This window comes from Erinaceus europaeus, chromosome 15, assembly GCF_950295315.1.
Source record: "Erinaceus europaeus chromosome 15, mEriEur2.1, whole genome shotgun sequence".
Classification (NCBI taxonomy): domain Eukaryota; kingdom Metazoa; phylum Chordata; class Mammalia; order Eulipotyphla; family Erinaceidae; genus Erinaceus; species Erinaceus europaeus.
In genome coordinates, this window is record NC_080176.1 from 26350694 (window position 1) to 26364202 (window position 13509).

At 48.8% G+C, this 13509-nt stretch overlaps 1 protein-coding gene and 1 non-coding gene across 2 annotated transcripts in view; one reads left to right on the plus strand and one right to left on the minus strand.

The window, feature by feature from the left end:
• ZAN (zonadhesin) overlaps positions 1-13509 on the plus strand; it is a 48783-nt gene that overhangs the window by 8073 nt on the left and 27201 nt on the right. The window contains exons 8-16 of the mRNA XM_060173429.1: positions 1363-1454; positions 1649-1727; positions 1831-1959; positions 3395-3666; positions 3864-3948; positions 5003-5512; positions 8413-8597; positions 10655-10796; positions 10899-11015. Coding sequence (XP_060029412.1) covers positions 1363-1454; positions 1649-1727; positions 1831-1959; positions 3395-3666; positions 3864-3948; positions 5003-5512; positions 8413-8597; positions 10655-10796; positions 10899-11015 — 1611 coding nt within the window. The remainder of the gene's footprint in view (positions 1-1362; positions 1455-1648; positions 1728-1830; positions 1960-3394; positions 3667-3863; positions 3949-5002; positions 5513-8412; positions 8598-10654; positions 10797-10898; positions 11016-13509) is intronic.
• On the minus strand, positions 12606-12682 carry LOC132533269 (small nucleolar RNA U2-19). Its single transcript, XR_009545162.1, has one exon. It is a non-coding gene; the product is annotated as a small nucleolar RNA U2-19 (small nucleolar RNA).

Sequence of the window (13509 nt, forward strand, 5' to 3'; positions counted from 1 at the left end):
CTCTCTTCCTCTCTATCTTCCCCATCCCTCTCAATCTCTCCCTGTCTATCCAATGCATAAATAGAATATTTTTTGCAAAGAAGAATTTATTTACTTACTAATGAGAAAGAGAATTGGGGGTGGGGAGCAAGGATGCCAGACCACTACTTTGGCACATTTGACATTGAGATTCAGACTGGAGTCCTCATTCTTGGGAGTTCAGTGGTTTAACCACTACCACCTCCCAGGACACTATTTTCTTCTTCCTTTTTTTTTTTTTTTTTAATTTTGTGCTGGGGCATCACCCCCGTACTCCTACTCCTGATGGATATATTATTATTATTATTATTATTATTATTATTATTATTAGATATTTATTTATTTATTTATTATTGAATAGAGGTAGAGAGAGATTGAGAGGGGAGTGGGGAGAGAGGGAAGGAGACAGAGAGACACCTGCAGCCCTGCTTCACCACTCATAAACCTTTCCCCCTGCAGGTGGGGACCAGGAGCTTGAACCTGGGTCCTTGTGCACTGTAACGTGAGTGATTAACCAGGTGCACCACCACCTGGCCCCTATTATTATTCTTTTTAATCAGAGCACTGCTCAGCTCCGACATATGGTGGCTTCAGGGGAATGAGCCTGGAACTTTGGAACCTCACGCATGAAGAAGTCTTTTTGAGTAACCACTGTGCTATCTCCCTTGCCCTTTTTTTCTTTTCCTTTTTTCTATTTTAGATAGACAGGCAGAGAGAGAGAGAGACAACAAGGCACTGCTCCACCCTTCATGGTGCTCCCCCATGGTTCTCTCATGTAGTGTTGAGGGGCTCAAACCTGGGTAAAGTGTTTGATCTACTGGGTGAGCTGTCTCCCATTCCCTCCAAGCAGTCTTTCTATATTAATTAATTTATTTAATAGTCTATATTTTTAAATATTTTATGTATTTATTAGATAGAGACAGAGAAACTGAGAGGAAGGGGGAGAGAGAGGGAAAGAGACAGACACCTGCAGACCTCTTTCACTGTTTATGAAGGTTCCCCCCTGAAGATAGGGACCAGGAACTTGAACCCAGATCTTTGAGCATTGTAACATGTGCGTTCAGCCAGATATACCGCCGCCTGGCCCCTAGGTGAATTTATTCATTAACAAAAAGAAGAGAGAGACAGAGAGACAGAGACAGAGAGAGAGAGAGAAAATCAGATCATCACTTGGCACATGCAATGCAAGAGATTAAACTCAGGACCTCCTTCTTCAAGTCCAACGCTGTCGCCGCTCTGCCACCTCCCGGGCTACCCAAGCTTTCCCTTTGTCACATGTAGCCTTTCGCTTTTGCCTTTGGTCTGGGCTCAGCTCATTGCCCTCTCATTTCCCGCACATTGCAGGCAGCATCCGAAAACACACACTGTACTCGGGACAGCCTGGGCCTGACTGGCAGCCTGTCTCTGTCAACTACACAGGCGAGGGAGAGATTCAGGTAGGGAGACAGGTCCCGAGCCTCTCCTCGAACGAAGCAGGCACCTGGTACTGAGCTTCATGGGGGGTGTTGGCTCTGGGGGCAGGGCACCTGGGTCCCCGAATGGAGCAAATCAGGCAGAATGAGTGTGTGTGCGTGTGTAGGGGCAGTTGAGGCCTTTGGGATGCTCTGTCACTGCTGCTTCCCCCCTCCAGTTCACCGTGGTAGGTGTGTTTGGGACGACCCCAGAGCCGGCTGTGGCCGTGGACGCGATCAACGTGGGGCCCTGTGAGGGTGAGAACAAGGCCCCTGCCGCCCCCAGATGTCTCAGATTCCAGGGGTGCAGTGGAAGGGAGTGCCCCCCAAAGTTCTTAAGGCGCCTCTCTGCACCTGCTAGAGACCTTTCCAGAGTGTGACTTTGAAGATGAAGCCAACCCCTTCTGCGACTGGACACAGTTGCCCGAAGAAGGCGGGCAGTGGACCTGGGGACACAAGAATGCTGCCTCCAGGGTCCCTGGCTACACCGGTGAGGGCCCTGAGGGAAAGAGAATCAGAGCGCCACTCTGGCACATGTGATGCTGGGGATTGAATTCTGAACCTCTTGCAGGAGAGTCCAAAACATCATCCACTGTACCATCTCCCAGGCCACAAAAGGACTTATTTACTTCATATGAGAGAGAGAAAGAGAGAGAGAGAGAGATTGATTTATGTAAGAGAGAGAAGCTGGATCACCCTTCCAGTACATTTGGGGCCAGGGATCAAACCGGGAGCCTCAGACATGCAAGCCCTTCACTCTGCCAGCTGGGCTATTTTCCTGGTCAGAGAGAAAGAAAAGGAAGGAAGAAAGAGAGAAAGAGAGAAAGAAGGGGCTGGGTGGCAGTGCAGCGGGTTAAGCGCACATGATGCCAAGTGCAAGGATCCCAGTTTTGAGCCCCCAGCTCCCCACCTGCAGGGGGTCACTTCACAAGTGGTGAAACAGGTCTGCAGGTGTCTGTCTCTCCCTCTCTGTCTTCCCCTCCTCTCTCAATTTCTCTCTGTCCAATCCAACAACAATGGCACCAATAAAAACAACAACAATAAAATAACAAAGACAACAAAAAGGGAAAAATGACCTCTAGGAGCAGTGGATTTGAAGTTCAGGAGGCAAGAAAAGAAAGAAAAAGAAAAGCGAAAGAGAAAGGGGGGGAACTGGTGGTAGCACACCAGTACCAAGCGCAAGGACCCACTCAAGGATCCCGGTTCAGCCCCTGGCTCCCCACCTGCAGCGGGGTCGAGTCACAAGTGGTGAAGCAGGTCTGCAGGTGGCTATCTTTCTCTTCCTCTCTCTAACTCCCTCTCCTCTCTATTTCTCTCTGTGCTATCCAATAAAATGGGGAAAAGAGATTTGTAGTGCTGGTACCAAGCCCCAGCAATAACCCTGGATGCAAATAAACAAATAGATAAATAAATAAACAAACAAATAAATAAAAGCAAGAAACTAAGTGCACTGGGCTGGGACGTTGGGTGTTGGCCTCCAATCCTCACAGGTGAGGAAAGAAAGCTCTGATTGGTAAAATGATTCATTGGATTACTGAATTGAAATATGTACACCTTTTTTTTTTTTTTTTTTAAAAAAAAGAAAGCTCTGATTGGGGAGTCCGGGGGTGGGGGGTAGCCAGCGGGTTAAGCACATGTATCGCGAAGCACAAAGACCCGTGTAAGAATCCGGGTTCGAGCCCCACCTGCCGGGGAGTTGCTTCACAGGCGGTGAAGCAGGTCTGCAGGTGTCTATCTTTCTCTCACCCTGTCTTCCTCTCCTCTCTCCATTTCTCTCTGTCCTATCTGACAATCGACACCAATAACAATGACACCAATAACAATAATAACAACAATAAAAAACAAGGGCAACAAAAGGGAAAATAAATTTTAAAAAGATTGGCTTGTCCCCGAGCTGGCTCATCTGCGCCCCCTGTCGCCCCCAGAGGGCCACTACATCTACCTGGAGTTGGACAAGCTGTCCCAGGCAGGCCAGGCCTTCCTGCTGCAGAGCCGGCCGTTCTGCGCCCCGAGCGCGGTGTGCGTGGAGTTCTCCTACCACATGTCCGGCCTGGGGAAGGACATGATGTTCCGGTTGCTGCTGGGGAGCCCTGCGGGCAGCCCCCCAAATTCTCTCTGGCACCGCGTGGGGTCCCAGAGCTCTGACTGGCTGATCGCCTCCATCACCATCCCTCCGGGACATCAGCAGCCCATGCAGGTGAGAGACAGTGAGATAGAGAGACAGCGACAGTGGTTTGAAAATGGACCCCAACAGAGCTGGGTCAAGGTGACATTTGGACAGAGGCCATTTGCTGAGGGTGGGGGTGGGGGTGCCGTTCTGCTCCCCTAGACCCCTCCCTTACTCCAACCCTCCTTCCACATCCTTCTCTTTCTCTCTCCCTGCCTTAATTTCAGCTGATCCTGGAGGCTGTCAGGGGTTCCGACACTGCCTTTGTGATCGCTGTGGGGTACATCAGGATTGATCACGGGATCTGTCAGGGTAAGCTATGGACAGGTGTCATCTTCGGCTGCCCGCCCACCCCACCCACCTTCCTCTGTGTCCGGCTTCCAGTGTGAGTCCTGAGCCTGAGTGCTTCCTGGCTTTGTTCCCATAGACTACCCTCCTCTACCTTCCCGGGCCTTGCTTGCATGAGCGGATGTGCCATTTAAAAAAAAAAAGTTTTTATTCCATTTTTTGTTGCCCTTGTTTTTTATTATTCTAGTTATTATTGTTATTGTTATTGATGTCATTGTTGTTGGATAGGACAGAGAGAAATGGAGAGAGGAGGGGAAGACAGAGAGGGGGAGAGAAAGATAGACACCTGCAGACCTGCTTCACCGATTGTGAAGCAACTCCCCTTCAGGTGGGGAGCTGGGGGCTCGAACTGGGATCCTTAAGCTGGTCCTTGTGCTTTGCGCCACCTGTGCTTAACCCACTGTGCTACTGCCGACTCCTGGATGTGCCATTTTTATTTAACAAAAAAAAAGTAGGGCTGGTGGCACAACCAGTTGAGCGCACACATTACCATGCACAAGGACCCAGGTTCAAGCCCCTGGTCCCCACCTATGGGGAGAGGGGACGGGGGAAGCTTCATGAGTGATGAAGCAGTGCTACAGGTGTTTCTCTTTCTCCTCTGTCTCCCCTTCCCCTCTCAATTTGTCTCTGTGTCCTGTCAAAAAAGAAAGAAAAAGAAAAAGAGGCCACTGGGAGCAATAGATTCATCATGCCGGCACCAAGCCTCAGTGATAATTCTGGTGGAAAAAATTAATAACTAAAAAGATTAAAATATGTATTTTGTCATTTGCAGGACATCACCACTCCAGACTGAGCTTTTCATAGAAGCAGTGAGGCAGAGAGAGAGGGGGGAGAGAGAGAGAGAGACAGAGAGACAGAGACAGACAGACATCCCATAGCACAGCTTCCTCCAGCATGGTGGGGACAGGGCTTGAACCTGGGTGGTACACATGGCAGAGCAGGTGCACTAGTTGAGGAGATGTGAGTGAGGTGGAGAGTGGTGGGAATTTGACTAAATTCCAGATTTTTTTTTTTCCAGGCTCTGTTTCCTCTTCTGACTCTTCAGACATCCTAATGCACCCCCAAAGTCTCACCACAGAAACTACCATCTCCACAGAGAAAGCCACTGTCTCCCCTAAAGAGCAAACCACCCCCCCTACAGCACCCACCACCCCCACCAGCACAGAAACACCCAGGAAAAACACAGAAAAGCCCTCCTTGACCACAGGAAAACCCACCACCACCACCACCACCACCACCACAAAAAAATACACCACAACCACAGAAAAGCCCACTACCACCACCACAAAACCCACTACCACCACCACAAAACCCACCACCACCACCACAGAGAAACCCACTACCACCACCACAAAACCCACCACCACCACCACAGAGAAACCCACTACCACCACCACCACCACCACCACCACCACCACCACCACCACCACCACCCGAAGGCCCACAGTTTTGCTGAGGCCTACTACACCTCCATCCACCACCCTGGCTGCTGTGACCAAGGCTACCACAACTCCTAGGAAAATCCCAGGTATGAGATGGAACATTGAAAAAAAAAGAGTTGAAGAGTGAAGAGTAGGAGGTTGTGTTCAGGTGAGAGAGTGAGGGAAGAAGGACTTCCTGCTAAGGAGATATGAATCAGTCATGGCGGCTTTAGACACTGGAGGAAGGTTCAGAATCAGGAGGGCTTGGCGGGTTGGGGTTGTTGGGGAACAGGTAACCAGGCTGCCTGTCTTTTCATCATGGCATAATTTATACTTGATAAGTTTCTTGATTTAAACAATTTTTGTCCTGTTATTACACACTCAAGGGAGAAGAGACCAGAAACTATGTGGTCCTTTATTACTATTACTATTATTATTATTTTAAATTTACTTATTGGGTCTGAGTGCTGGCACACCTGGTTGAGTGCACATGTTACAATGCACGCAAGGACCTAGATTTGAGCCTCTGGTCCCCACTGCATGGGGAAAGCTTTGCCAACTGTGAAGCAGGGCTGCAGGTGTCTCCCTCCTTCCTTCTCTCCCTCCCTCTTCCTCGCAATTTCTGGCTTTCTTTATCCAATAAACAAACAAAGAAAGAAAAAAAATTAAGTTGCATAACTCTTATAAATAAATATAAAATAAAATTTACTTTAAGCATTATCAGAGGAATTAATGGTTTATAGTTGACACTAAATACAGTAGTTGGGCTCTTGCCGGCACTCCACTCCGGTGTTCAGACGCAGGAAAGGTTACTGCGTGAGGTGGCCATTTTCTCTACCTCCACGCGGCCCAACCTGCTTCTCTAACACCCAACTCTGAGGTGCCAGCACGAATAAAGGTTTGTGTTTCCTCTTCACTCCGGAAAAAAAAAAAAAAATAAATAAATAAATAAATACAGTAGTTGGTACATGTGTAACATTTCTCAGTTTTCTGCACAAACTTTAACTCCCCACCTAGGTGGTCCTCCACCATCATATCCCAGAACCTGAACCCCTCCAGTCCCCTAGAGTCCTTTACCTTGGTGCAATACACCCGATCCAGTCCAAGTTCTGCTTTGTGTTTTACAAAACCTGATTTATTTATTTATTTATTTATTTATTTTTAACCAGAGCACTGTTCAGTTCTGGCTTATGGTGGTGAGGGGGATTGAATTTGGGAATTTGGAGCCTCAGGCATGAGAGTCTCTTTGTACAACCATTATGCTATCTACCCTATACCCTTGATTTATTTATTTATTTTTAAATATTTATTTATTTATTCCCTTTTGTTGCCCTTGTTATTGTTATTGTAGTTATTATTGTTGTTGTTGTTGGATAGGACAGAGAGAAATGAAGAGAGGAGGGGAAGAGAGGGGGAAACAAAGATAGACACCTGCAGACCTGCTTCACAGCCTGTGAAGCGACTCCCCTGCAGGTGGGGAGCTGGGGGCTCGAACCCGGATCCTTATGCCGGTCCTTGTGCTTGGTGCCTTGTGCTTGGTGTGCTTAACCTGCTGCTCTACAGCCCGACTCCCAATTTCTTTTTTTAATGAGAGAGTAAGTGAGAGAAGATAGAGAGAAACCAGAGCACCGCTTAGCTCTGGTTTTTGGTTGTGCTGGGAATGGAACCTCAGAGCCTCCCCTGTGGCCCTTTTAATGGTGTGTATGTAGGGGGGGAGGGGGGCGATTGAACCCTCACACTGGCTGGGAACATGCTCTACAGAGAAGCCACCCTCCTGGGCCAGATCCATCCTTTAAAGCTTTTTTCTTTTCTTTCTTTCTTTTTTTTAAGTATTTTCTAAATATTTATTTATTTCCTTTTTGTTGCCCTTGTTGTTGTAGTTATTGTTGCCCTTGTTTTATCATTGTTGTGGTTTTTATTGTTGTTATTGATGTCATTGTTGTTGGATAGGACAGAGAGAAATGGAGAGAGGAGGGGAAGACAGAGAGGAGGAGAGAAAGACAGACACCTGCAGACCTGTTTCACCGCCTGTGAAGTGACTCCCCTGCAGGTGGGGAGCCAGGGGCTCGATCCGGGATCCTCATGCTGGTCCTTGTGCTTTGCACCACGTGCACTTAACCCACTGCGCTACTGCCCGACTCCCCAGATCCATCCTTTAAAGTACAGGTGAGCAGGGTTACTATGTGCACAGAGGTGGGCAGACACCTCTCTTTCTTTCTTTCTTTCTTTCTTTTTTTTTTTTTTAACCAGAGCACTGCTCAACTCTGGCTTATGGTGATGCAGGGGATTGAACCTGGGACTTTGGAGCCTCAGAAATGAGAGTCTCTTTGCATAACCATTATGCTATCTACTCTCTGCCCTCTTTCTTTCTTTTTAAAGATTTTATTTATTGATTGATGAGAAAGATGCAAGGAAAGAGAAAGAACCAGACATCACTCTGGTACTGGGGACTGAACTCAAGACCTCATGCTTGAGAGTACACTGCTTTATCCGTTGTGCCACTTCCTGGATCACCACCCTCACTATCTAACATTAGGACATCTTCCTCACCCTAATAAGAATCCCCAGGCCCATGAACAGTTACCACTGCCACTTCCTGTCCCTGCAGGTTTGCAAGTTTCCTACAGAGTTGAATACTGTGAGGCCTCTTGTGGCTGGCCTCTCTCTCTTTTAAAATTTTTTATTTGTGATTTGATAGAGGTAGAATTTGAGAGGAAGGGCAGAGTTAAAGAGACAGACACCTGCAGTTCTGCTTTACCACTTGTGAAGCTTGAACATGGGAGGCTTGAACATGGGTCCTTGTGCACTGTGATTTGTGCTCTTAACCAGGTACACTGCTGCCTGGCGCCCGCTGGCTTCTCTCTATGCATGTCATGTTTGTAAGGTCTGGCCCTGCTGAAGAAGACAGAGGCTTCTTTTGAGAACCTGGGGGCAGAGAGGTGGGAAGCCTTCATGAGGGGAGACAGGCTGCAGGCTGTGGCCTGACGGGGCTGTATTTTCCCCTTAGAGGGATGCCCACCCAATGCCCAGAACCAGCCCTGCGCCTGCCCAGCAACCTGCGACAACCCAAAGCCCAGCTGTGAGGGCGACTGCCAGTGGGGCTGCGTCTGCAACCCCGGCTTGCTGTTCAGCAACACCAGCTGCATCAACGCCTCCAACTGCCCCTGCTTCTACAACGATGATTACTACCAGGTACGGCCACCTGGGGGCTCCGAGAGAGCTGGCCAGCACAGCCTGGGGGTTCCCCGTGCTTAGAGGCTCCTGGGGGACAGGACTCCAGATCCCCAGAGAGGTCAGCACACAAGGTGTGACTTCTTCATTGTGTTTTGTTTGCTGTGTGATCCCTCGATCCTCTCACAGAGAGACACCACAGCATCTCCCATCTGATGACAATGCTCGAACCTGGCCTCTCTACATGGTGACCGCTGGTCCGATAGAGCATGCAACCCCCCACATTGCACCTTCATTAAGCCCCACCTTTGGGCTCAGTGCCACTTCCCCACCCTGGGTGCCCTGCCCCTCCATGCCAGCCGTCTAGCTTGTCTCCTCAGGGGATCACTTCTCCCTCTCTGCTGCCCCCCCCCCACCCCATCCAACTAGTATCACGTACACCTCTATTTTGACATCAGGCTGGCTTCATTGTTCCTTGTTTTTTAATTTTTTTATTATCTTTATTTATTTATTGGATAGAGACAGTCAGAAATCGAGCAGAAGGGAGAGACAGAAAGGCAAAGAGACAGAAAGACACCTGAAACCCTGCTTTACCACTCTCAAAGCTTTCCCCCTGCAGGTGGGGATCGGGGGCTTGAACCTGGATCCTTGCTCATTGCAACATGTGCACTCAACCAGGTGCGCCACTACCCGGCCCCCGTTCTTTGTTTTTTGTTTTATTGGGGGGGGTGTTTGTTTATTCTTTTTTTCCTTTTTTAATACTTTTTAAAATTATTTATTTTTCCCTTTTGTTGCCCTTGTTGTTTTATTGTTGTAGTTATTACTGTTGTTGTTGATGTCATCGTTGTTGGATAAGACAGAGAGAAATGGAGAGAAGAGGGGAAGAAAGAGAGGAGAGAAAGATAGACACCTGCAGACCTGCTTCACTGCCTGTGAAGTGATCCCCTGCAGGTGGGGAGCTGGGGGCTCGAACCAGGATCCTTATGCCAGTCCTTGCACTTCGCACCACATGTGCTTAACCCACTGCACTACTGCCTGAGCCCCCACTTTTTTTTTCTATAGTCTGGCTCAGCTGTGTCTGCTGGTGGTGCTGGGAATTGAACCTGGGCCCTCAGAACCTCAGGCAGGAGAGTCTTTTTGATCCAGGAGTAGGCCAAAACTTCATGAAACATTTCAAAGGGGGGACTGGGTGGGGGTGCACATGTCACCATGCACAAGTACCCAGGTTCAAACCCCCAGCCCTCCCCTGCAAGGTGTAGGCTTCAAGATCAGTGAAGCAAGGCTGCAACTGTCTCTTCCCTTTTCTACCTCCTTCTTCCCTCTCAGTTTCTGTCTTATGAAAGAAAAGAGAGAAAGACAGAAAAGCCAAATCACCGGAAGTGGCAGATTAGTGGTGCAGGCACTAAGCCCCAACATTGTGCTGGTGGCAATAAAATAAATAAACAAATAAAGAAATAAATGTCAAAGAGCAAAACTGTAGCCAGTGCTGGGGAGGACAGGCACCCCGAGGCAGGCAGTCTCCCAGAGAAGGCAGAGAGCCTGGAGCATATTGTGCAGAGAGGGAGAGGGGTGGGGATGTCAGGAGGAGCCCAGCAGTCAGTGCAAATATTCTGGGGCCACCCACGTTTTTTTTTTTTAATCTTTTGTTGCCTTTGTTGTTGTTATTGCTGTCATTATTGTTGGATAGGACAGAGAGAAATCAAGAGAGGAAGGGAAGACAGGGAGAAAGACACCTACAGACCTGCTTCACCGCTGGTGAAGCGAACCCCCTGCAGGTGGGGAGCCTGGGGCTCAAACCGGGATCCTGATGTGGGTCCTGGCGCTTTCTGCCATGTACACTTAACCTGCTGCGCCACCACCCGCCTCCTTTTTTTTTTCTTAAACAGAGCACTGCTCAGCCCTGGCTAGTGGTGCTGGGGACTGAACCTGGGACTTCAGAGCCTCAGGCATGTGAGTCTCTTTGCAGAACTATTATGCTGTCTACTCCCCACCCACAGTGATGTGTTTGGGTGGGAAGAGCAGCAGCAGAGCAGCATACGGGGAAGCACCCCCATATGACTTGGGTCCCTTCCCCACAGCCCGGGGCTGAGTGGTTCAGCCCCAACTGCACGGAGCGCTGCCAGTGCCTGCCAGGCAGCCGGCTGGAGTGCCACCCCTTCCAGTGCGGGACGCATACTGTGTGCCAGCTCAAGGATGGCCAGTATACGTGCCACCCCTATGGTAAGTGACCCCAGGGCTGCCCGGCTGTGGGGCGGGGCCTTTGCAGTCCCCAGTGCAGGAACTGGCTCCTCCAGACTGTCCCCATGCGACCCACACCCCCAGGCTCTGCCACCTGCTTCGTCTACGGAGACCCCCACTACCGCACATTCGACGGGCAGCATTTTGACTTCATGGGCAAGTGCACTTACATCCTGGCGCAGCCGTGTGGCAGCTACACAGGTGACAGGGGCCTGGGCGGCAGGGTGTTGGGAACTGAGGTGAGGAGGCCTGGGCCAGGCTGCAGGGGTGTGGGAGGGGTAGGGGATAGGGACGGGGCCAGGGCCCCTCGTAGGTAAGGCTGGCACACTCCTCCAACATCCACACCCCCAAATAAAAAGGCCTCACTCAGGCCCAAAGATCAGATGGTGCCTTTTTAGGAAACTGCTCTCTTATTTTCAAAGATTTTATTTTTCATTTCTCTTTTGAGGATCCATGAGTCAGTTTATATTCAGAGAGAAAGAGAGGGAGAGACATTACAGTCTCTGAGCGTCCCCCAATGCCTTGCTCATGACCAGGCAGGCACTCCACCTGGCGAGCTATTTCTCACAAGGTTATTAACAGACGACCTAGTGGGGGTTGTATTGTTATATGGAAAACTGGGAAATGTTATGCGTGTACAAACTATTGTATTTACTGTTGAATGTACAACATTAATTCCCCAATAAAGAAATTTAAAAAAAAGGTTATTAACTTAGGCACGTTGAACCAGAGCCCTGCTCAGCTCTGGCTGATGGTGGTGCTGGGAATTGAATCTGGGACCTCAGACCCTCAGGCATGAAAGTCTTTTTGAAGAATCACTGCATTATCTTCCCATCTCACTTATTATTTATTTTTTAAAAGCCTTTTTGAAAAATTTATGAGAAAGATAGGAAGAGAAAAAACCAGACATCACTCTTGTGCATACAGTACTGGGGATTGAACTCAGGACATTCATGTTTGAGAGTCTAACACTTTATTCATTGATTCATTGTGCCACTTCCCCTACCACTTATTTATTTATTTATTTATTTATTTATTTATTTATTTTGCCTCCAGGGTTATTGCTGGGGCTCAGTGCCTGCACTATGAATCCATTGCTCCCGGAGGCTATTTTTTCCCTCTTGTTGCCCTTGTTGTTTATCATTATTGCTGTTGTTGTTGGATAGGATAGAGAGAAATCAAGAGAGAATGGGAAGACAGAGAGGGGGAGAAAAAGATAGACACCTGCAGACCTGCTTCACAGCCTGTGAAGCAACCCCCCCCTGCATGTGGGGGAGCCAGGGGCTCAAACCGGGATCTTTACGCCAGTCCTTGTGCTTTGTTCCATGTGCGCTTAACCCACTGCGCTACTGCCCAACTCCCTATTTATTTATTTTTAAAAACATCTATTTCTTAACACGAGAGAAAACCAGGGCATCACTCTGGCACCTGAGATGCTGGGGATTGAACTTAGGCCCTCATGCTTCTAAGCTCAGTGGCCCACTCACTGTGCCACCTCTCAGGCTTTCCTTATTTATTTATAGATTTATTTATTTATTTACTTATTTTTTTCTGAAAGCTCATATAAGTGTAGAGACCTTCATTGTTACAAAGGTCAGTACTGAAACAAACTCTGCAGACTGTCACACACCCCACCCACCATCATCAAGTCCTCGGTCCTCCATGTCACACCCAGGCAGCATGTACATGCAGATGCAACACACACACACACACACGCGCACGCGCACGCGCACGCGCACACATACAGAGAGAGAGAGTGTGTGTTTAGTGTTGAAATTAAGTACATTTGCACCTCAGAACTGGGGATCATGGGTCAGGTAGACTCAGGGTCTTCTGATGTTCAGGCTTGGCTGTTTCCATCTTTGAACCCCTACAGTAAGAGCAGACCTCAGAGAATACTTCCTTTCTTTTCTCTCTCTCTCTCTCTCTCTCTTTTTTTTTTTTTTTTGCTACCAGAGTTATTGCTGGGGCTCAGTGCCAGCACTACAAATTTTTCTTTTTTTTTTTTTTTATTGGATAGGACAGAGAGAAATCAAGAGGGGAGGTAGAGAGGGAGGGAGAGAGACAGAGAGACACCTGGAGACCTGCTTCACCACTTGTGCAGCGTCCCCCCTGCAGGTGGGGATCCGGGGCTCAAACCAGGATCCTTATGCCGGTCCTTGTGTTCGTACTATGAGCACTTAACCTGGTGCACCACCACTCAGCCCCCTTTCTCTCTTTTTTTATTTGATAAACACATAAAGAAATTGAGAGAGGAAGAGATAGAGAGGGAAGGAAAGAGAGACATTGCAGCCCTGCTTCACTTGTGAAGAGTCCCCCCTGCAGGTGGGGGAGCAGAGGGGGGGGTGAACCTGGGTCCTTGTACATAGTGACATGTTTATTCAAGCAGGTGTGCCACCAACTGGTCCCAGAAGCTTTTTAAAAACCATTATTTTGGGGAGTCGAGCGGTAGCACAGTGGGTTAAGCGCAGGTGGCGCTAAGCACAAGGACCAGTGTAAGGATCCTGGTTCGAGCCCCCGGCTCCCCACCTGCAGGGGAATCGCTTCACAAGCGGTGAAACAGGTCTGCAGGTGTCTATCTTTCTCTCCCCTTCTTTGTCTTCCCCTCCTCTCTCCATTTCTCTCTGTCCTATCCAACAACAACGACATCAACAACAACTACAACAATAAAACAAGGGCAACAAAAGGGAATAAA